Source organism: Hyla sarda, chromosome 8 (assembly GCF_029499605.1).
Source record: "Hyla sarda isolate aHylSar1 chromosome 8, aHylSar1.hap1, whole genome shotgun sequence".
Classification (NCBI taxonomy): Eukaryota; Metazoa; Chordata; class Amphibia; order Anura; family Hylidae; genus Hyla; species Hyla sarda.
This window is the reverse complement of record NC_079196.1, coordinates 31754396-31779515: the sequence shown is the minus strand read 5'-3', so window position 1 is coordinate 31779515 and position 25120 is coordinate 31754396. Positions and strand designations below refer to the sequence as shown.

General features: G+C 43.5%; 1 protein-coding gene across 1 annotated transcript in view; it reads right to left on the bottom strand.

The window, feature by feature from the left end:
* The window catches only part of KIF5C (kinesin family member 5C), a 99242-nt gene that overhangs the window by 71863 nt on the left and 2259 nt on the right, over positions 1–25120 (bottom strand). Inside the window, exon 2 of the mRNA XM_056537082.1 lies at positions 12728–12818. Coding sequence (XP_056393057.1) covers positions 12728–12818 — 91 coding nt within the window. The remainder of the gene's footprint in view (positions 1–12727; positions 12819–25120) is intronic.

Sequence of the window (25120 nt, the reverse complement as noted above, 5' to 3'; positions counted from 1 at the left end):
CATGGAAAAATCGTTTTTTCCAAGATTTTTCCATGATTTTTTTCTATAAATTTATTTTAGGCTTTTGCTCTATTTTACGTACTATGAGTGCTTAAATGTTCTCATTAACATTTTTTTTATTATGGTAGTCGTGTTTAAAATGTGTTGCATTTCGGTTCACACTACGTTTTTGCAATACAGTTCCCGTATCAGGTTTTGGATTAAAAAAACGGATTCCTCAAAACTTGACTAAACTGTATTAAAACGTGTGTACAAATTTTAATCCGTATACGGTTTGAAAAATGATGTCCGGTTGCATCCGTTTTTTAAGAAAAAAAAATATACGTTTTTAACTTTTAACTCCATTATGAATAAAGTTTCACTTGTTTGATTGAAATTCCAAGAAAAAAACTGCAAAGTCAAAAACCGTATGGTGAAAACCGGATGGAACCGTACGCACGGTTCTGTACAGTTCCCATTGACTCCCTTGTTTTAAAAAAACGTATATGGTTCAATACGGTTTTTCACCCGGACCAAAAACGGTGATAGGGTATGGTTTTGGGTACGGGGGAAAAAACTGACAAAACCGTACAGGATGCAAAATGGACACAACCGGACGCATTGTTTGGCATACGGTTTTCAGTGGAAAGACAATGCATACGGTTTTCAATACGGTTACGTACGGTTTTCAAATGGAAAACGTATACGGGAACTGTATTGCAAAAACGTGGTGTGAACCCAGGAATGTTCAGTAAGCTCTATTATCAGGACAGTGTTTCCCAACCAGGGTGCCTCCAGCTGTTGCAAAACTACAACTCCCAGCATGCCCAGACAGCCGAAGGCTGTCTGGGCATGCTGGGAGTTGTAGTTTTGCAACAGCTGGAGGCACCCTGGTTGGAAAAAATCATTGTAGTTTTGCAACAGCTGGAGGCACCCTGGTTAGAAAAAATCATTAGAAAAAATCTAGGAAAACCGCACACGGTTTTTCCAAGATTTTTCCATGATTTTTTCTATAAATTTATTTTAGGCTTTTGCTCTATTTTATGTAATATGATGTTGTCATTAACATTTTTTTACTATGGTAGTCGGGTTTAAAATGTGTTGCATTTGTAAGGGTAAGTTTCGATACGGAATGGAGGGGGCTAAAATTCTTGGACTGTGTCCTGACTCCACCCATTCCTTTCCAAACTCCCATATATATATATACATACCTGACTATTAGAGCAGAGTTGACACAGCTCACCCTTGTGCCCTCGCCACGACACGGACAGGACCGGACCGGATCCCAGTCCAACAATAGTAGTAGAAATGAAGAGAGAGTCCAGCGTGGCAATTCAAGCAATGCTCGGTACTTTATTCAGCAATCAGCCAACATGGAAGACAGGTGACGCGTTTCGGCCACAGTGCGTAGCCTTAGTCGTACAATTAACAGACATAGGTGGATGTTATTTATAGAGGAAGGGGATGGAATCACCACGGGGCTTGGCCCAGGTGTTTAACCCCCTCCCTCCCTAACAAACCAAGATAACAATAAAAACGCAAGGGAATAACACCCTGCAATGTGAACATGAATATAAACACCTTAAGTATAAAATATTAAAAAAAATATAAATCAAACAACATAGTTTTGTATGTTATCTTCAATACTTGAGAAGTCGATGTCGACGTGTATTATTTATACATGTTCACACATTTCTTTTTCCTATAACAGTCCCGTTTGTTTGTGTGCTCCTATCCATCTATTTTATTCCATCTATTTTCCACTGATAGAATGTATATATTTTTATATATCTTTTTGTATATTCATTCAAATAATTATATTTATATTTCTCTTTTTCTTTCCCGGTTTTCGTTCTTCTCTCTTATATGTAGCGCACATGGGCATATTATTCCCAGATTCTCCTGGATATGGACGTTTGGAATATTTTCTGGATATAATTCAGCATGAGGAAAAAATAAAAAATTATATTAATCTTTTTCTTCATATGCTCATGTGCGATATCGGAAAAGACAGAGAAGAAAACAGAGGGAATGTTAAACCCAACATCCAGATCGACTTCTCAAGTATTGAAGATAACATACAAAACTATGTTGTTTGATATATATATTTTTTATATTTTATACTTAAGGTGTTTATATTCATGTTCACATTGCAGGGTGTTGCGTTTTTATTGTTATCTTGGTTTGTTAGGGAGGGAGGGGGTTAAACACCTGGGCCAAGCCCCGTGGTGATTCCATCCCCTTCCTCTATAAATAACATCCACCTATGTCTGTTAATTGTACGACTAAGGCTACGCACTGTGGCCGAAATGCGTCATCTGTCTTCCATGTTGGCTGATTGCTGAATAAAGTACCGAGCATTGCTTGAATTGCCACGCTGGACTCTCTCTTCATCTCTAATACCTGACTATTATACAAGCAAAGCGTGCTTAGACGAAGGGTGTTACCCGAAACGCGTCCCCGCTTATTGTGAATTGTTTGTAGGCTGTTTTCCGCTTTTCATGCGGTTTTACTGGGATCCCAATAAAGTTTTCATCGTTACCACTGGCTTCCTTTTGCTGTTTGTCCTTATAAAATGTTGCGCGGACACGGTCGGATTATCCTGCAAGGACATGAACTGGGAAAATTATTTCCGTTATAAGGTAATAAACTCCAGTCATTCATCTCAATAACCTCCGGTCGTGTACAGGGATAATGGCGACCGTCTGATCGCTTTAACCCAGCATTCCCCAACCTGTAGCTCAACAGCTGCTGCAACTCCTAGCACAGTGTTTCCTAACCAGGGTGCCTCCAGCTGCTGCAAAACTACAAATCCCAGCATGCCCAGACAGCCGAAGGCTGTCTGGGCATGCTGGGAGTTGTAGTTTTGCAACAGCTGGAGGCACCCTGGTTGCGAAACACTGTCCTAGCATGTCCTCACAGCCTGATAATAGAGCTTACTGAACATTCCTGGGTTCACACCACGTTCCCGTATACAGTTCCCGTATACGTTTTCTATTTGAAAACCGTACGGAACCATATTGAAAACCGTACGCATTGTCTCTCCACTGAAAACTGTAAGCTAAACGATGTGTCCGGTTGTGTCCATTTTGCATCCTGTACGGTTTTGTCAGTTTTTTTTCCCCCGTACCCAAAACCATAGCCTACCACGGTTTTTGGTCCGGGTGAAAAACCGTATTGAAATGTATACGTTTTTTTTTAACAAGGGAGTCAATGGGAACTGTTCAGAACCGTATGTGCGTACGGTTCCATCCGGTTTTCACCATACGGTTTTTTACTTTGCAGTTTTTTTCTTGGAATTTCAATCAAACAAGTGAAACTTTTTTTTTTTTTCAACTGTAATTTTTATTAAAGATTTTCACATAAAAAATAGAAAGTTAGTAAAACACATTCAAAGCATAATCTGGGGCAATGCCCAGAGCGATCACATCAGGGCAAATGACAAGCTAAGATAGAGACCAGAGCATTCAGAAACAGTTGAAGTCCAATACAACTAGCCCCAATCCCAGATAACCCATAAAGACTGTAGTGAATGAACATAGGTTTATAGCCAAATACTCAAAGAGAGAACTAAGACTCTACAACACGAAGACAAAGAGAGAAGACAGAAACAAAGACAAAAAGGAGACAAGGACAACAGAACCTCGAACAAACAACAACAAACAAACAAACAGAAAGGGGCGGGAGGGGGAACAAGGAGGGAGGGGAAAGAGGGGGGGGGGGAAAGGAGGATGTCAGTGCCGCCTCAGGGAGGTTGCCTGTCAGAGAAACGGTCCCATGGTTCCCAAACTGAAAGGAAGGCAGGGATAGTATTATTCAAAGAGGCAGTGAGGTATTCTAAAGAGCGTATATCACGTATTCGGGAGAGTAGGTCCGATTCAGAGGGAGGAAGAGTCCTCTTCCAGCATTTAGCAACAAGTGTCTTAGCTGCCAAGAACATATGCATAGCCAGTTTAAACAGTTTCTTGGGCAGAGCAGAGTGTGAAAGGTGCAAGAGGTAGACCTGAGGGTCAGGAGGGACCGAGACTCCAAGAACATCTGATACCAAACGACTCACTAACTCCCAGTACCCCGTGATAAGAGGGCAGGACCAGAAAACATGAAACAGAGAGCCCAAACCCACCCCACAACGCCAGCACTGGGGGGGGATATCGGGATTCAGCCTATTCAATAACTCTGGAGTATGGTACCAACCCATAAGTAATTTGTATTGAGTCTCCTTATAAGCCGTACATATAGATGCCCTAGAGGCCCGCTCCCATATTATCTTCCATTGAGGGAGAGTGATAGTAGTATTAAGTGCCTCCTCCCAGCGAGACATATAGCGATGAGATACCAGGACTCCCTCCTGAGGTTGGATTAGCAAGGAATAAATATCGGAGAGAAGCCCCCTCGCCTGAGGTCCACCACGACACAGCCGTTCAAACCCCGTAGGGGAAGATACCACTAGCGCACCCAGCATGGAGGACATAAAATGTCGTAGCTGTGAATAATGAAAACGCTCAGACGAGGGGAGATCCCAACGAGACTGTAACTGAGAGAAGGGCAAGAGGGTACGCATCAAAGGATCAACTACATCCGCCCAGCAAAAAAGGCCTCTAGACCCCCATTCCCTTACCATAAGAGAGGTCCGGCCAGGGGGAAAACTAGGATGATAAAGGAAAGATTGAAGAGGGGAAGAGGGAGACAGTAATTTAAATTTGACTGAACAGTAATTCCACACATATTTGGAAAATGCCATAGGACCCAGGAGAGGGGAGAGAGTAGGAGCAGAGGCAGGAAGAGTCCAGAGGAGAGCGTTAGGGTGGATAGGCGCTAACCACAGCTTCTCTATTTCCATCCAGCGGCTGTAGGCATGATAGGTGGACCACGCCGCGAGATGGCGCAAATGGGCAGCCCAGTAATACTTCACTACATCCGGGACCGCCAGACCCCCAAACGCCCGCCCAGCCAACATCACGGACATCGGTAGCCGATGCCTTTTACCGTCCCAAATGAACCGAAAAATAGCCACCTGTAGGGAGCGCAGGGCCGACAGCGGGACCCGAACTGGCAGGGTTTCAAAAAAGTAGAGGAGTTTCGGAAGGACAGTCATTTTCACCGCAGCAATGCGGCCAAAAAAAGAAATATATTGCGAGCGCCATTTTTCCATAAGGGCACGGAGATCCCTGAATAGGGGGAGATAGTTGGTAGAGTATAGTGAGGAATAGTGGGAGGAGATCCAGACCCCAAGGTATTTAATAGCAGAAGGAGACCACCGAAAAGAAAAGTTAGAGCGTAAAAGAGTAGAAAGATGAGGGGGAAGGTTAAGAGGAAGAGCCTCTGACTTAGAAAGATTTACCTTGTAGCCAGAAACCACCCCATAGTCATGCAGGACCCTATAGAGAGAAGGAAGAGACAGTAGAGGTCGAGAAAGCGTAAGAAGGACATCATCAGCAAATAAACAAACCTTGAACTCCCTATCATGCAAGGAAATACCAGTTATGTCCGGATCGCCCCTGATCATGGCAGCCAAAGGCTCAATACAGAGTGCAAAGATCAGCGGGGATAACGGGCAACCCTGACGAGTCCCATTAAACAAAGAAAAAGTAGGAGATGGCGAGTGAGGAAGTTTAAGTGAAGCTGTAGGGGAGGAGTAGAGACCCCGCAGTGCAGTCAAAAACTTCCCCGAAATCCCAAATTTCTGTAAGGTAGCAAAAAGGAACGGCCACCCAAGCCTATCAAAAGCTTTCTCAGCATCAAGACTAAGAATTAATGCCTGCTCAGATCTCCGATTGATCAAATCAATCAGGTCCACTACCCTCCTAGTGTTGTCTCCACCCTGGCGACAAGGGATAAATCCAACCTGGTCCTTATGAACAAGGGCCGGGAGGAAGGAGCATAGTCTAACTGCCAAAACCTTGGAAAAAAGCTTAAGGTCAGAGTTAAGGAGGGCAATGGGCCGGTAACTCGAACAATCGTGAGGATCCTTACCAGGCTTGGGTATGAGGGTGATAAGGGAGTGCAAGAAAGACTGCGGGATCGTTTCTCCGTCTAGAAAGGAATTGAAAAGGGGGACAAGTTTAGGCACTAACAAAGATGAAAATGTTTTATAGTACAGGTAAGGGAAGCCATCCGGCCCAGGGGAGCGACCAGAGGGGAGAGATTTAAGGACCTCAGAGATCTCCTCTCCAGTAATAGGAGCATTAAGAGCATCCCGGTCTGTCCCTGAAAGAGAGGGCAAACCACATTGAGAAAGATAGGCATCTAGGGCCGCCACTCTCTCCCCCTGGTCGGATGGCAACTGGGAAGGAAGTGAGTAAAGATTAGTGTAATAGTCAACAAACAGACGAGAGATATCAGCAGGGTGGTAATGAAGCACCCCAGCAGGGTCCTTCAAAGCTGAGGGGGATTGAGCAGCAGCCCGGTCACGCAACCGTCTCGCCAGCATAGTGTGGGCCTTGTTACCCTTCTCATAGAAACGCTGCCTAGCATAAAGCAATTGCCTCTCAACTTTATGGAGAGCCAGGTCGCTTAAGCGTGCCCGAGCCGCCATCAAGCTCCTCAGGGTCGAAACAGAAGGAGAACACAACAAGAGAGCCTCCAGTCGAGCAATTTCCATACGAAGTTCCCGAGATCGATTCAGAGCGCTCCGCTTGAGACCGGCGCCCAGAGCAATGCAATGGCCCCGGATCACCGATTTGTGAGCTTCCCAAAGGATAGCCTGAGAGGATACAGAGCCATCATTAGTGATAAAGTAGTCGGAAATACACTGCTGAATCGATTCACGGGAAGGTAAGGTCTTAAGAAGAGAGTCGTTCATCCTCCAATGACAGGATCTCAGAGAGGAAGGGGTAGAAGAAAAAGAGAGAAGAACTGGACAGTGGTCAGACCAGGAGATAGGGTCTAGAGAAGTATCAGAGAGCATGCGCACCATAGGGAGATTCCCAAAAAAATAATCGATACGAGTATGCAATTTGTGGGGATGTGAGTAAAAACTAAAAGAGCGCTCCGTCGGATGGCCAATCCGCCACAAATCGTAGAGCGAGGAGTTACGTATGAGACGTCGAAAAAGCGAAGCCAGGCGCAGCTGTGCAGGCGCAGGGGGAGCACTAGTAACAGAATGGCGGTCCAAGGATGGGGAAAAAATGAGGTTGAAGTCACCGCCCACTAACCATGCAGATGGGGGATACCTCTGGAGTTTAGCAAAAACCCTACGCAGGAAAGGGATTTGCGAAGTGTTAGGCGCATAGACATTACAGAGCAAAAGGGGGACCCCTCCCAGCGTACCCTCCAAGATTACGTATCGTCCCATAGGGTCAGAGAGAGAGGAAGAAACTTGAAGCGAGCAGGACCTAGAGACCAGAATAGCCACCCCCGCTGTTTTCCTACTTGTGGTAGCTGAGTAAGACTGGGGGAATAGGTGTTGAAGAAATTGGAAAGACCCAGAATGGTCGAAGTGCGTCTCCTGAAGGAAAACTATATCAGCATGTAAACCAACCAACTCCCTTTGAAGTAGGCGTCGCTTAGTGGGGGAATTAAGCCCCTTAACATTCAGGGAGACACACCTGACCATGGCGGGTGAGTGAAGAGAAAGAAACAGCCATAAAGAAGCATACTCACAAGGACAACCTGGTAGGATACACCGGGCAGCACCAAAACCTCAATGGGGACTGGAAAAGAGCAGGGACCAGCAACTGTACGGACAGGAGAAGGGAATCTAAGGCGGGAGAAAAAAAGGGGAAAGGGACAAACAAGACAACAGAAGACCAACAGAAAACAACACCAAATCAAGAGAAAACACAAAGACAAACAAAACGACGAAAGACCAAACAGATACCAGAGAAACAAACAAACAAATAAAGTACAACAGATAATAGTAAAATAAACCATTGACCAGGAAGCCAATGCGGAGGCCAGGACCATCAATGTGGACCATGAACCAAAGCATGAGCGATCCATAACTATGGCCTCAGGAGGGGAAATGGAAGGAGCCAACTGGAGAACCACCACCAAAAAGGTAGGTGCCCAACCCTGAGGCCATCGCAGAAAAAACACATATGAATAAGAACCACAGGTGACCAAAAAATGCAACTGTACTATAATGATGGGGATAATATAATTCTAGAACAAATGCAACCGCTCGGAGGGGATAATCTCCGTCAATCAGGGGACTGACAGAGTCCAGCAGGAACCCCCAAGCAAGAAGTATTGAGGAAAAAATACAACGTCCCAGTCAGAAACTCAGGGGGGAGCCCGAGCCGGGGCCCCCAGGGCGGGTGGTGAAGACTTCCGCTGAGAACCAGACCGGCGAGCTCGGACTGGTTGCCACACAGGAGGCAAAGGTGGAGGGGGAGACATCAGGTCCCAATCTTCCAACTGAGGCACAGGCAATTCCAAGGTGGAGCAGAAGGCTTGAAGGTCAGAAAAGGAGCGTAAAACAGCGGAGCGTCCATCTCTGCGGGCATGGAGCCCAAATGGAAAATTCCACCTATACGGCACCTGATGAGAGCGTAGGACCTCCAGGAGGGGTTGGAGCAGTCGTCGCTTCCTGAGGGTTAACCAGGACAAGTCCTGAAAAAGTTGAAGAGGAGCCCCATTGAAGTCAAAATGTCTCAGGGACCTAGCCTTAGCCATTATAGCTTCTTTAACTTGGAAATCATGTACACAGCAAATAACATCTCGTGGAGCGCCCGAGGCAGATTTAGGACGAAGCGCCCTGTGAGCTCTGTCCAGTTTGATCCTATGGGAGGGGGGTTCGCCAAGTATCAGGTTAAAAATGGTTTCCAAGGTGGCAAAAAGGTCCTCCTCACTTGCAGCTTCCGGCAGCCCTCGCACCCTAATGTTGTTACGCCTCCCTCTATTGTCCAGATCCTCAACATGGGCATGGAGATCCCCAAGGAAGTCCTTCTGAGAAGCAATGGTAGAGTGGAGCTGGGTAATATACTCTCTGGTGTGATCATGAGCATCTTCCAATCCATCCACTCGGTCAGAGACATGCTGGAGGTCCTGTCGCATAGAGGAGATCTCCGCTCGGCAGGCTTCCTTAACCTCAGCAATAAGAGAGCGGAAGTCCTCCTTAGTAGGAATTTGGGAAAGGAGCTGGCTCAAATCAGGGAGAGCAGAGGAATGCACAGACAGGCCCGAGCAGGGTAAATCAGAGTCAGATGCCAAGTCCCAGGACTGGAGGGCTGGGGTCGGCCCCGGTGGTGCTACCGGCCCAGGTTGAGAGCAGGGGGTCCCCTTAGGAGACAGATGGAGTGCCCCAGAAGCTGGTACAAACAAGTGAAACTTTATTCATAATGGAGTGGAAAGTTAAAAACGTATACTTTTTTTTTTTTTCTTAAAAAATGGATGCAACCGGACATCATTTTTCAAACCACATACAGATTGATATTTGTACACACGTTTTGATACAGTTTAATCCGGTTTTGAGGAATAGGTTTTTTTTATCCAAAAAACCTGACACGGGAACTGTATTGCAAAAACGTGGTGTGAACCCAGCCTTAGTCAGGGAAACACGGACAGAAATTTTGCAAATAGCACAAAGCGGAAAAACATGCAATGCATTTCTGCGCTGGTTCCACCAAAATAATTTGTGCGCCAGATGTGGAAATTGTGCAGAGCGCACGGTGCAGCAGAATCCCATTAAAAACAATGGGACTCTGCTGCAATAGAATTTCCAAGCGGAATTTTTCCCCAGGATTGAGCTCAGAAATTCCGTCATGTGAACATGGCCTCCGACTACACACCTACATGAGGCCATTCAGTCGGGGTTCCCAAAAAATCTGTCATGTGTGACAGCACGGACAGTCTGGACATAAATCTCCATTCTTCTCTCTTAAATTATAAGTCAATGGGCCTTGCTTAATCGAATGACAGATCCATTAGCTTGTGTTAAAAGACTAGCGATAGCGTACGCGTGAAAAGAGTCTTAGAGCCTGTTCACACTATGCTGTTCTGCACGGATTCCTGCCTGCAGCACTCCACCATTGATCCCTATGGGATTCTGCTGCAAAGTTCATACTACGGAAGTTTTGGAGCGCAACCTCCTGATGGGGGTAACTGAACATGTTAAAGGGGTACTCCATCCCTAGACATCTTATCCCCAATTCAAAGGATAAGGGATAAGATGTCTGATTGCAGGGGTCCCACCGCTGGGGACTCCGTGATCTCGGCTGCGGCACCCCAGACAGCGGGTGCACAGAGCGAACTTTGCTCCGTGCTGGATGACTGGCCATGTGAAACGGAGGCCGTCACGCCCCCTCCCATAGACTTGCATTGAGGGGGCGCGGCTGTGACGTCACGAGTGGGGCGTGACCGTGACGTCACGAGCCTCCGGCGCTGCACCCGATGCTCTAAATGAACGCTGGGTAAGGCAGGGAGATCGCTGGGGACCCCCGCGATCAGACATATTATCCCCTATTCTTTGAATAGGGGATAAGATGTCTAGGGGCGGAGTACCCCTTTGCAGCGGAATCCACTGGAGAAGTCTTGACGCGTTGCTGTATTAAATGAGACGATGCTTCCTGTATGGAGGAGGCTGTTGTCAGTGAAATCTGACCGGAATTTCCACGAGGAAATTCTGTAGTATGAACAGGGCCTTAGATGGCAACAGGCCATGGTTATAGAAATAAACAGGCAGTAGTGACAGGAGGAGCAGCAGGAGGGAGGGCGAGAGGAGGTGCAGCAGTCTAGGCAGCAAAAAGGTCCAGCGCGATGCCAAGAACTTCCCCAGCTTATAACTAGTGATCTCAGGGGGCGAAATGTCAAAAGTTATTTTTCAAATAGTAAGGAATAGGATTATGTCAGCAAATGAAGGTTTGTGGTATTTAACCGCCAAAATTGGCCAAACTGGGCAATATGTCAAAAGTTTTTTGAATTTATATATATGATTTCTTCCAGAAACAGCCCCACCCCTGTCCTCAGGCTGTATGGGGTATTGCAGCTCAGTTCCATTGAAGTGAATGGAGCCAGGTTGTAATACCACACTCAACCTGAGGATAGGGGTGGTGCTATTTTTTGGGGAAAAAAATATTTTTATTCCTGGATAACCCCTTTCAGGATAGTGGCACCCCCCCCCCCCCCCATGACTCTAATGGTAATTCACATACAACACACACTATAACATTATTTTATACACAATAATGGAAATTACATATCTTATATAACACTATAGCGGTGCTTTGGGGGCCCCCTAATGCCCCTGACAGATTGCCAAAAAAAAGGAGTGAGGTAGTCACAGCTTCACCGGCTCCTGGACTCCTCCATGCGCCAACCCTCTCTCCTATACTAAAAATTTGTGCGTATGATCATTTGTGTGATTTCAGCAGGACCGCCGCCTGACCATGTAATGCAGTGTTTTCCAAACAGTGTACCTCCAGCTGTTGCAAAGCTACCACTCTCAGCAGGCCCAGCAACATTGGAAGCACTTTCCTAATAAAACCGTCTGGCCACAAACAATTATGTATTTATGTGGTTTACTGCTGCAGAATTATCCCGTATAAGGGCACGTTCACACGTACGCAGATTTGATGTGCAGGATTTTCTGCTGCAGATTTCAATGTAAAGTAAATGACTGAGCGCAGCTTCTAATCTGCAGTTACAAATCTGCGCATCAAATCTGCGCAGGATCCTGTATGTGTGAACGCACCCCCCCCCCCCCCCCCCCGACTACCGCCGCTCATAGTATTCATCACAATAGAAAGAGAAACGGGTAACACCAGGGTTGCTAGGCAACCTCCTTTATGTAGAAAAGCCCCTTAATTACAGCAAATCACTTTCTGTCTAGCCTATTAGGCCGTGTAGGCCTCTAGCTCATGGATTGACAAATTTGCTTTGAGCCGGCAAATAAAGTTAGAAGCCAAGATTTTATTTATTTTTTTAAATTACCAGCGCAATTTTTTTTTTTCGTTTTTGTGCTGTGAGCTGTAATTTTTATCCGTACCCCGTTTGCGCAGTATTGACGAAACCAGCAATTTCGGAGGTTTGATTTTTTTTTTTGCATTTACGCCATTTACCATGTGGGATCATGAATGTGATAATTTAATACGGATCATGAATAAGGGAAGATGACAGCAGTGACAAGAGGTGCAGCAGGAGGGAGGCTGAAAGTAGTGACAGGAGGTGCAGCAAGAGGAAGGATGACAGCAGGAACGGGAGGTGCAGCAGGAGGGAGGGTGACAGTAGGAATGGGAGGTGCAGCAGGAGGGAGGGTGACAGCAGTGACAAGAGGTGCAGCAGGAGGGAGACTGAAAGTAGTGACAGGAGGTGCAGCAAGAGGAAGGATAAAAGCAGGAACGGGAGGTGCAGCAGGAGGGAGGGTGACAGTTGGGCCAATTAATTATTATAAACACACTGGGGCCAATGAATTATTATAAATATGCACGGGGGTAAAATTAGTAGTTTCAAAACCCCGCCGGGAACCCTGAATGGCTACTCGGTGGCGACCATTCAGGGCTCCCGGCGGGGAATTTAACCATGTCGCCAAAGTTGCTTGGGCTGACGAACACCTATGCGCCAGGTTGCCCTGGCGTCCTTGATCTGTAGATCGATGCTCCAGCTGTTGCAAAACTACAAATCCGAGCATTCTCGGACAGCCATTGGCTGTCCGGCCATGCTGGGAGTTGTAGTTTTGCAACATCTGAAGGTACACAGTTTGAAGACCACTGTGCTAGGGCAATTGCGTTATCCCCCTTCCACACACTGTACTCACAGGTCTGGGAAGTTGAGCTTTAGGGCGTTGCTTGTAATATAGTAGCGCTCTTACCTTTGACAATCTGTTTGGCGCAGGCGTTATACACTTGCTCCTGGCTTGTGTTGGGACTCAACACTTTATCGAAGACATAAGGCTTCCCTTGCTAAAATAAAAAGAGAAAAAAAAATACATTAAGCATAAAAAAGGAAACAAAAAAAGGGCCGGCCGGGCACCAGTACATTCCTATTGTGCACCTCTAATCTTTCTAACCCCAGCACACACAGTAACAAAAGCATGCAGCGAGAATAGCTGAGGTCAGCAAAGTGCTCATTCCAAGAAACCGATACCAGCATCCAAATACATTTTACTGGGTGCTGGTCACAGCACTCCGCAGCCGAGACCCCCCAACCCCCACCAAACACTGCGGCTTTACAAAAATGTATCAGACCGTACTACATACTATAGCAGTCAGTGTGTTTCATTACTTTAACTGGGTCATGTGATCACCAGTCTGATCCACAGAAAATCATGAGAACTACAAGATGACCTTATCACCTATCAGATCACTCCTGCTAGCTCCCAGGCCCGTCTCCTTCCAGCTCTATCTGTATACTGCTGCCATCTTAATCATGATTATACATCAAATCTCTTTCACCTCATGATATTTCCCTACAAAAATGCACTTTAAAACTGCACATAATGTGAACTGACCTCAACCCACTTATGAGTCTTATCAGTTTACATAGGTGAACACCAGCACCAGCAGCCTGATTAGATGACCAGGTGCAATGATCAAACTCCACACCCTCAGCCAGAGGATTTCTGAGAAATGCAGGCAGAATTCGGAAATAATTTCAGTGATACAAACGCAATCAGTATGGTTGAAAACCCATGCCTGCCACATCAGCTAAAACAGGTAAGCATAAGGCATACACAAAAATGTAGCGCACATGATTCTTTAAAGGGGTACTCCGGTGGAAAACATTTTTTTTATTTTATTTTTAAATAAATCAACTGGTGCCAGAAAGTTAAACAGATTTGTAAATTACTTCTATTAAAAAATCTTAATCCTTCCAGTACTTATCAGCTACTGTATAATCCACAGGAAGTTCTTTTCTTTTTGAATTCCCTTTCTGTCTGACCACAGTGCTCTCTGCTGACACCTCTGTCCATGTCAGGAACTGTCCAAAGCAGGAGAGGTTTTCTATGGGGATGTGCTCCTACTCTGGACAGTTTCTAAAATGGACAGAGGTGTCAGCAGAGAGCACTGTGGTCAGACAGAAAGGAAATAAAAAAGAAAAGAACTTCCTCTGTGGTATACAGCAGCTGATAAGTACTGGAAGGATCTAGATTTTTTTATAGAAGTTATTTACAAATCTGTATAACTTTCTGGCACCAGTTACATAGTTAGTATGGTTAAAAAAAGACATACGTCCATCAAGTCCAACCAGGGGATTGAAGGGAAGGGTGTAAGGGGATAAGAGGAAGGGATGTAGTTTTATAATTCTGCATAAGCATTAATGTTATTTTGCTCCAGGAATGTATCTAATCCTGTTTTAAAGCTATTAATTGTTCCTGCTGTGACCAGTTCCTGAGGTAGACTGTTCCATAAATTCACAGTCCTTATGGTAAAGAAGGCGTGTCGCCCCTTTAGACTAAACTTTTTCTTCTCCAGACGGAGGGAGTGCCCCCTCGTCCTTTGGGGGGGGTTTAACCTGGAACAGTTTTTCTCCATATTTTTTGTATGGGCCATTTATATACTTATATACGTTTATCATATCCCCCCTTAAACGTCTCTTCTCAAGACTAAACAATTGTTGAGTTTTTTTTTTATTTGATTCAGTGGAGTACCCCTTTAATAATAGCCTGTGCTGCACTATATAATGATCAAACTCCACACCTTCAGCAGAGAAGATTCATAGGAAATTTAGGGATCATTTGGAATGCATCTCAGTGATGGAATTACAATCAGAATGGCTGCAAATTCATGCCTGCCACATCAGGTAAAACAAGTAAACACATTGCATACACAAGAAGCTCTATATTATTCTCCAATAATAGCCCTAAGCTGTACTAATATAGGCTAAAAAAAAAAAAAAAACACCAGAGTGCTTCTTTAAAAAGGACATGAAAAGTGGGTGGGGTTTAGCGGGTCGGGGTGTAGCTTTCTGTGGACTGACAGATTTATAATTTGCGCCAAAAATTTGTATACATTATGTATACCTCCTCCTTGTTCTTCTGGTAAAGATACAATTATAAGAACATAAGGTGCCCATATACTTTCAAAGGATGTCAGCCGAAGACTTACTTGGCACGCTCGGTTCGAGAGAGAAATGCGCAACCAGACACCTATGACGGCAGCTTGTCTCTTGAGAGAACAAAAGAATTGGGCACTAAAATTCCAAATGTTCTGACAAATATAGAGCCCCATACACTTAGCTAGAATTGGCTGAATTTTCAGCTTTTTTTTTCAAAATTTTTTGCAGCATATTTTTTTAAAGGGTACCTTTCACCCAAAAAACTTTTGATATATTATAGATTAATGTATGCAAAATAACTTTCCAATAGCATGTTATTAAAAAATATGCTTCTTTCTATTTAATTTTCCACTTTGAAAAAGTGACCACTAGGGGTCTCCCTACCAGTCCTTTTTTTTTTTATAGATTTCAGACTCATGCAGGAGTCCTAAATCTCAGACTGTATTCGGAACACACACAAACTCACCACTGCTCACTGCCAGGGAGCAATGTTGCGCTTGTCTGTGTTCCGGATGCAGTCTGAGATTTAGGACTCCTGCATGAGTCTGAAATCTATTAAAAAAAAGGACTGGTAGGGAGACCCCTAGTGGTCACTTTTTCAAAGTGGAAAATTAAATAGAAAGAAGCATATTTTTTAATAACATGCTATTGGAAAGTTATTCTGCATACATTAATCTATAATATATCAAAAGTTTTTTTGATGAAAGGTACCCTTTAAAGGTTAAAGTTTAAAAATAAAATAAATAAATAAATAAAAAAGTGATGCTCACACAACACAGCTGCAGCTGTCTAAAGGCAGAAATGTATTGATCATCCTCGCCTGTGATGTCAATTTATCTGGGATTCTTATATTGTGGTTTTTGTCTTTGTTTTTGTAACATTTGCAGATACAGCAATAAGACACCTCTTGGGTTCTGTTCACACAGTGTTTGGGCTGCACATCTGATATGTATGTATACATGAATGTATAATGGATACAATTGTATACTTCCTTTGGTACTAATGTAGACCAGTGGTCTCTAAACTGCGCACCTCCAGCTGTTGCAAAACTACAACACCCAGCATGCCCGGACAGCCGTTGGCTGTCCGGGCATGCTGGGTGTTGTAGTTTTGCAACAGCTGGAGGTCCACAGTTTGGAGACCACTGGTGAAAACAAATGTTATACTTTTTTTTTTTTGTACGACTGTTCCAAAATCTACACTATGTGATATTCCGGTCGCCATTAGGCTCAGTTAGTACAGGATTATAGGCGCTGCCCTGTATAGGTTATTACAGTAATTACATCCTGTATAAGCTGCTGGTAGAGAAAAGCCGGGAGACAGAAATCATATTCCTCACATCTGCTCTCCCTGGGGCCGTGACCTCGGCCGGCGTTCTGTCACCGGAGAGAAGAGGGGGCTGACATTATGGTTCTCAGCTCTATTGACGGAATACAACTGTATTCACACATGAAGTCAACACATCCCTCCAGCAGGACCATCACTGCCTAGTGACATCCCCCCAGCCAGGACCATCACTGCCTAGTGACATCCCTCCAGCAAGGACCATCACTGCCTAGTGACATCCCGCCAGCCAGGACCATCACAGCCTAGTGACATCCCGCCAGCCAGGACCATCACAGCCTAGTGACATTCCTCCAGCCAGGACCATCACAGCCTAGTGACATTCCTCCAGCCAGGACCATCACAGCCTAGTGACATCCCTCCAGCCAGGACCACCAAAGCCTAGTGACATCCCTCCAGCCAGGACCATCCCAGCCTAGTGACATCCCTCCAGCCAGGACCACCAAAGCCTAGTGACATCCCTCCAGCCAGGACCATCACTGCCTAGTGACATCCCACCAGCCAGGACCATCCCAGCCTAGTGACATCCCTCCAGCCAGGACCATCACAGCCTTGTGACATCCCTCCAGCCAGGACCATCACTGCCTAGTGACATCCCTCCAGCCAGGACCACCATAGCCTAGTGACATCCCTCCAGCCAGGACCACCATAGCCTAGTGACATCCCTCCAGCCAGGACCACCATAGCCTAGTGACATCCCTCCAGCCAGGACCATCACAGCCTAGTGACATCCCTCCAGCAAGGACCATCACTGCCTAGTGACATCCCGCCAGCCAGGACCATCCCAGCCTAGTGACATCCCTCCAGCCAGGACCACCAAAGCCTAGTGACATCCCTCCAGCCAGGACCATCACAGCCTAGTGACATCCCTCCAGCCAGGACCACCAAAGCCTAGTGACATCCCTCCCGCCTGGACCACCACAGCCTAGTGACATTCCTCCAGCCAGGACCATCACAGCCTAGTGACATCCCTCCAGCCAGGACCATCACTGCCTAGTGACATCCTGCCAGCCAGGACCATCCCAGCCTAGTGACATTCCGCCAGCCAGAACCATCACAGCCTAGTGACATTCCTCCAGCCAGGACCATCACTGCCTAGTGACATCCCGCCAGCCAGGACCATCACAGCCTAGTGACATTCCTCCAGCCAGGACCATCACAGCCTAGTGACATCCCTCCAGCCAGGACCACCACAGCCTAGTGACATCCCTCCAGCCAGGACCATCACAGCCTAGTGACATCCCTCCAGCCAGGACCATCACTGCCTAGTGACATCCCTCCAGCCAGGACCATCACTGCCTAGTGACATCCCGCCAGCCAGGACCATCCCAGCCTAGTGACATCCCTCCAGCCAGGACCACCAAAGCCTAGTGACATCCCTCCAGCCAGGACCACCAAAGCCTAGTGAAATCCCTCCCACCTGGACCACCACAGCCTAGTGACATCCCTCCAGCCAGGACCACCACAGCCTAGTGACATCCCTCTAGCCAGGACCACCATAGCCTAGTGACATCCCTCCAGCCAGGACCACCAAAGCCTAGTGACATCCCTCTAGCCAGGACCACCAAAGCCTAGTGACATCCCTCCAGCCAAGACCATCACAGCCTAGTGACATCCCTCCAGCCAGGACCATCACAGCCTAGTGACATCCCTCCAGCAAGGACCACCACAGCCTAGTGACATCCCTCCAGCCAGGACCATCACAGCCTAGTGACATCCCTCCAGCCAGGACCATCCCAGCCTAGTGACATCCCTCCAGCCAGGACCACCAAAGCCTAGTGACATCCCTCCAGCCAGGACCACCAAAGCCTAGTGACATCCCTCCAGCCAGGACCACCACAGCCTAGTGACATCCCTCCAGCCAGGACCACCACAGCCTAGTGACATCCCTCCAGCCAGGACCACCGCAGCCTAGTGACATCCCTCCAGCCAGGACCACCATAGCCTAGTGACATCCCTCCAGCCAGGACCACCAAAGCCTAGTGACATCCCTCCAGCCAGGACCACCACAGCCTAGTGACATCCCTCCAGCCAGGACCATCACAGCCTAGTGACATCCCTCCAGCCAGGACCACCGCAGCCTAGTGACATCCCTCCAGCCAGGACCACCATAGCCTAGTGACATCCCTCCAGCAAGGACCACCGCAGCTTAGTGACATCCCTCCAGCCAGGACCATCACTGCCTAGTGACATCCCTCCAGCCAGGACCTTCACTGCCTAGTGACATCCCTCCAGCCAGGACCACCGCAGCCTAGTGACATCCCTCCAGCAAAGACCACCGCAGCTTAGTGACATCCCTCCAGCCAGGACCACCGCAGCCTAGTAAAGTCCCTCAAGCCAGGACCACCGCAGCCACCTAAGTCTTGTAATATCTCAGTCCGATGTAACATGTATGGCCAGCATTGTGATCCCATAAAAGTAATCCATAGGAGGTCTAGGTCTTTTACATACCCTAAAAAAAGGTCCATATGAGCCATGTGCAGATCGAATCTCTGAGATTTTTTTTTACAAGAAAGTCTACATGGCAACAGGGATTAGATCAGTGGTCTCCAAACTGTGGACCTCCAGATGTTGCAAATAACAAGTCCTAGCAAGCTGACATGCTGGGATTTGTATTTTTGAAACAGCTGGAGTTAAACAGTTTGCAAAACATTAGATTAGATAACGAATTTCAGAAAACAATGTTTAAAAAGAAAATACACACAATTGGTAGAGGCCGTCGCAGACCGTCCTTCCATTGATCAAGACGCTGCTACCCATTTGTAGATTTCTGCTTGCTTTCAGTGAATGGGAACAATGATTGTTTATATCCAGAGGTAAAATTGTTTACTAATACTTCTTGTAGCTGAGCAATTGATACAATTGTATCCAGTCTAGACAATCCTCAGTGAACTAAATACAACAACAACACAGATCTCTCTCCTGTCCTGTTGGATCTAAGGCTGCATTGACACGGCCATCTAGACCCGTCCCGTTCTTCTCCCGTCAAAAAAAAAAAAAAAAACGGACTTTAAAAAAAAAAAAAAAAACGGACAATAACAGATGCAAATGGATGTTATCCATTTCTATCCGTTTGGATCCGTTATTGTTCAGTTAATAAACCCCCCCAAAAAATATGTTTTTTCTTTGTTCTAAGCATGCTCAGAAGTAAAACTGGATCAAAAGACAGATTGAAAAAACGGATGCAAACGGATGACATTAAAGGCTCATCTGTTTTCCATAGACTTCAATGTTAAATTGACTGTATCCATTTTTTCTTGTTTTTTTTAAATTTATTTATTTTTTGACGGGAGAAAAAAATACTGCATCTGCCGTCTTTTCTCCCGTAAAAAAAAAAAATTTAAATGGAAATGAGCGCAGACAGGTGCAAACGGATGTAAAAGGATTGGAAAAAAAAATCCCATTGACATGAATGGGATTTTTTTTAAAGCGTTGTTTATCCGATTACAGCCTGCAAGAACGGAACCGAAATGGGGATTAAAAAAAAAACGGGGACAGACGGCCGTGTGAACGCACCCTTAGTGTGTTTCTGTGAGTATTTTTTTTTATTAGTTAGTTTTAATTTTTTTTGTATGTTTTAATTGTGATAATAAATATAATAAAAATATATATTTTTTTTAGATTTTTTTTTTTGTGGACTCCATATGGCAGTGTATGTGTGTATATATATATATATATATATATATATATATATATATATATAAACAAAGAATAAGTTGGCCAGCACTATTGATTCCAAACTATTATATGGACCTGGCTTACAGGTGCAGGCTGCTGGGCTAAATATACAGCAACAGGAGAATACAGCAGCACACTGCTAGCACAAAGATATAGATAAAACATGAGTATATAGATAAAACATGAGTATATAGATAAAACATGAGAAGCTGTTCATCTATGGTGAAGTAATGAAATAGTGAGATACTTAGCTTGCAATTTGGCGGCCAAATAGCTTTGACCATCCCACCCAAGGTATCTCACTATTTCATTACTGCACCATAGCTATATATATATATATATATATATATATATATATATATAAACACAAACACAATGTATACAAATGATGCAAATGCTGATCTTTATATAACGAAATCAGGAAGCGACAGCGAGGTGTCTATCAGCTGGTCCTCTGCAGGAGCCGCACTGAGCATGTGCATAACTCAATGAATTCATCATGAGGATGCAGCAGAAACAGCCAGAACGTCCCCAGCTGCCAGGGAATAATGCGAGGATGAGGAGCAGCTCTGCACACAATGGCTGACCGTGTGGTCCCTGAAGGACAAGCCGAGGATGATGGGGACGGGGCAGATGAAGGGAAGCACCATGTTATTTCCAGCAAAGGTCACAACACAGACCACGCACGTGGCCCCGGCACTGCAACCACAATGTGCGTGTGGCCCCTGGGTTTATAAGGCTGCAGGATTTTATTTATTCAGCTGTTTCATTGTAAGGAATTATGGGCACCAGTCAGCAGGTCAGGCCCTGCATCCCCCCCCCCCAGTGATGTCCACAGTCACCCCTGTAGCCCCCTCCCCCACCAACAGCTTATCCCCCCCCCATCAGTGATTGGCTGAAGAAGCCAGAGAATCCACCCCACCCCCTGTATAATCAATACAAGAAAGAAGGAAAAAAAACAGCCCCCTCCTCCAATATAACCTGCACCCCAGCCCTGACCTAACAACAACGCGCCCTGGGCTTCATGTATATTCCGGCACGAGGTATATACAATCTGTGCAGACCCTAATATATAGGAGCCAGAGACCACTAAAGCTTATATAACAGGGAGAGATGATGAGTCTGAGGGGGTTAGAGCAGGGTTTCCCAACCAGGGTGCCTCCAGCTGCTGAAAAACTACAACTCCCAGCATGCCCGGACAGCCTTCGGCTGTCCGGGCATGCTGGGAGTTGTAGTTTTGCCGCAGCTGGAGGCACCCTGGTTGGGAACCACTGTGTTATATTATCCTTCTCCCTCTATAGAGATGTAGCTGCAGGATACAATATTTACATTAGAACAGAATGTTATGTAAACAAAAGGAGACAGGTATATAACACCCTCCGCTCTCCATATAGTGGGGGCATCCTCCACCGCTACAGTCCTGATAGATAACACATAGATGCTGTTATATAGAGGTCATCCCTCATATTATTACTACCTGTGTACACACTGTCCAACGCTTAGTAAACAATAAAATGACACAGTAATACTAATAATACTAATAATACTATTAATGCTATGTGCCTGATGACTGCGTCTCTACCCTACACTGTACAAGGCCACAAAGAATCTATACAATGTACCCATTATATCCCATATATACATTATATCCATCCCATTATATCCCATATATACATTATATCCATCCCATTATATCCCATATATATATATATATATATATATATATATATATATATATATACTATACCCATATATACATTATATCCCATATATACATTATATCCCATATATACATTATATCCATCCCATTATATCCTATATATACATTATATCCCATATACACTATATCCCATATATACACTATATCCATCCCATTATATCCCATATATACATTTTATCCATCCCATTATATCCCATATATACACTATATCCATCCCATTATATCCCATATATACATTTTATCCATCCCATTATATCCCATATATACACTATATCCATCCCATTATATCCCATATATACATTATATCCCATATACACTATATCCCATATATACACTATATCCATCCCATTATATCCTATATATACATTATATCCCATATATACACTATATCCATCTCATTATATCCCATATATACACTATATCCATCCCATTATATCCCATATATACATTATATCCCATATATACACTATATCCATCTCATTATATCCCATATATACACTATACCCATCCCATAATATCCCATATATACATTATATCCATCCCATTATATCCTATATATATACATTATATCCCATATACACTATATCCCATATATACACTATATCCATCCCATTATATCCCATATATACATTATATCCCATATATACACTATATCCATCTCATTATATCCCATATATACACTATATCCGTCCCATTATATCCCATATATACATTATATCCATCCCATTATATCCCATATATACACTATACCCATCCCACTATATCCCATATATACATTATTTCCATCCCATTATATCCCATATATACATTATACCCATCCCATTATATCCCATATATACATTATATCCATCCCATTATATCCTATATATACATTATATCCCATATATACACTATATCCATCCCATTATATCCCATATATACATTATATCCCATATATACATTATATCCCATATATACACTATATCCATCTCATTATATCCCATATATACACTATATCCATCCCATTATATCCCATATATACACTATATCCATCCCATTATATCCCATATATACACTATATCCATCCCATTATATCCCATATATACACTGTATCCATCCCATTATATCCCATATATACACTATACCATCCCATTATATCCCATATATACACTATACCATCCCATTATATCCCATATGTACACTATATCCATCCCATTATATCCCATATATACATTATACCCATCCCATTATATCCCATATATACATTATACCCATCCCATTATATCCCATATATACACTATATCCATCCCATTATATCCCATATATACACTATACCATCCCATTATATCCCATATATACACTATATCCATCCCATTATATCCCATATATACACTATATCCATCCCATTATATCCCATATATACATTATACCCATCCCATTATATCCCATATATACATTATACCCATCCCATTATATCCCATATATACACTATATCCATCCCATTATATCCCATATATACACTATATCCATCCCATTATATCCCATATATACACTATATCCATCCCATTATATCCCATATATACATTATACCCATCCCATTATATCCCATATATGCACTATACCCATCCCATTATATCCCATATATACACTATACCCATCCCATTATATCCCATATATACACTATATCCATCCCATTATATCCCATATATACATTATACCCATCCCATTATATCCCATAGATACACTATATCCATCCCATTATATCCCATATATACACTATATCCATCCCATTATATCCCATATATACATTATACCCATCCCATTATATCCCATATATACATTATACCCATCCCATTATATCCCATATATACATTATACCCATCCCATTATATCCCATATATACATTATACCCATCCCATTATATCCCATATATACACTATATCCATCCCATTATATCCCATATATACATTATATCCATCCCATTATATCCCATATATACACTATACCCATCCCATTATATCCCATATATACATTATACCCATCCCATTATATCCCATATATACACTATATCCATCCCATTATATCCCATATATACACTATATCCATCCCATTATATCCCATATATACACTTTATCCATCCCATTATATCCCATATATACATTATATCCCATATATACACTATACCCATCCCATTATATCCCATATATACATTATATCCCATATATACACTATATCCATCCCATTATATCCCATATATACACTATATCCATCCCATTATATCCCATATATACACTATATCCATCCCATTATATCCCATATATACACTATATCCATCCCATTATATCCCATATATACACTATACCCATCCCATTATATCCCATATATACATTATACCCATCCCATTATATCTCATATATACATTATACCCATCCCATTATATCTCATATATACATTATACCCATCCCATTATATCCCATATATACACTATATCCATCCCATTATATCCCATATATACACTATACCCATCCCATTATATCCCATATATACACTATATCCATCCCATTATATCCCATATATACATTATATCCATCCCATTATATCCCATATATACACTATATCCATCCCATTATATCCCATATATACATTATATCCATCCCATTATATCCCATATATACACTATATCCATCCCATTATATCCCATATATACACTATAACCATCCCATTATATCCCATGTATACACTATATCCATCCCATTATATCCCATATATACACTATACCATCCCATTATATCCCATATATACACTATACCATCCCATTATATCCCATATATACATTATATCCCATATATACATTATATCCCATATATACACTATATCCATCTCATTATATCCCATATATACACTATATCCATCCCATTATATCCCATATATACACTATATCCATCCCATTATATCCCATATATACACTATATCCATCCCATTATATCCCATATATACATTATATCCATCCCATTATATCCCATATATACACTATATCCATCCCATTATATCCCATATATACACTATAACCATCCCATTATATCCCATATATACACTATACCATCCCATTATATCCCATATATACACTATACCATCCCATTATATCCCATATATACACTATACCCATCCCATTATATCCCATATATACACTATACCATCCCATTATATCCCATATATACATTATACCCATCCCATTATATCCCATATATACACTATACCATCCCATTATATCCCATATATACATTATATCCCATATATACACTATACCCATCCCATTATATCCCATATATACACTATACATCCCATTATATCCCATATATACATTATACCCATCCCATTATATCCCATATATACACTATACCATCCCATTATATCCCATATATACATTATATCCCATATATACACTATATCCATCCCATTATATCCCATATATACACTATACCCATC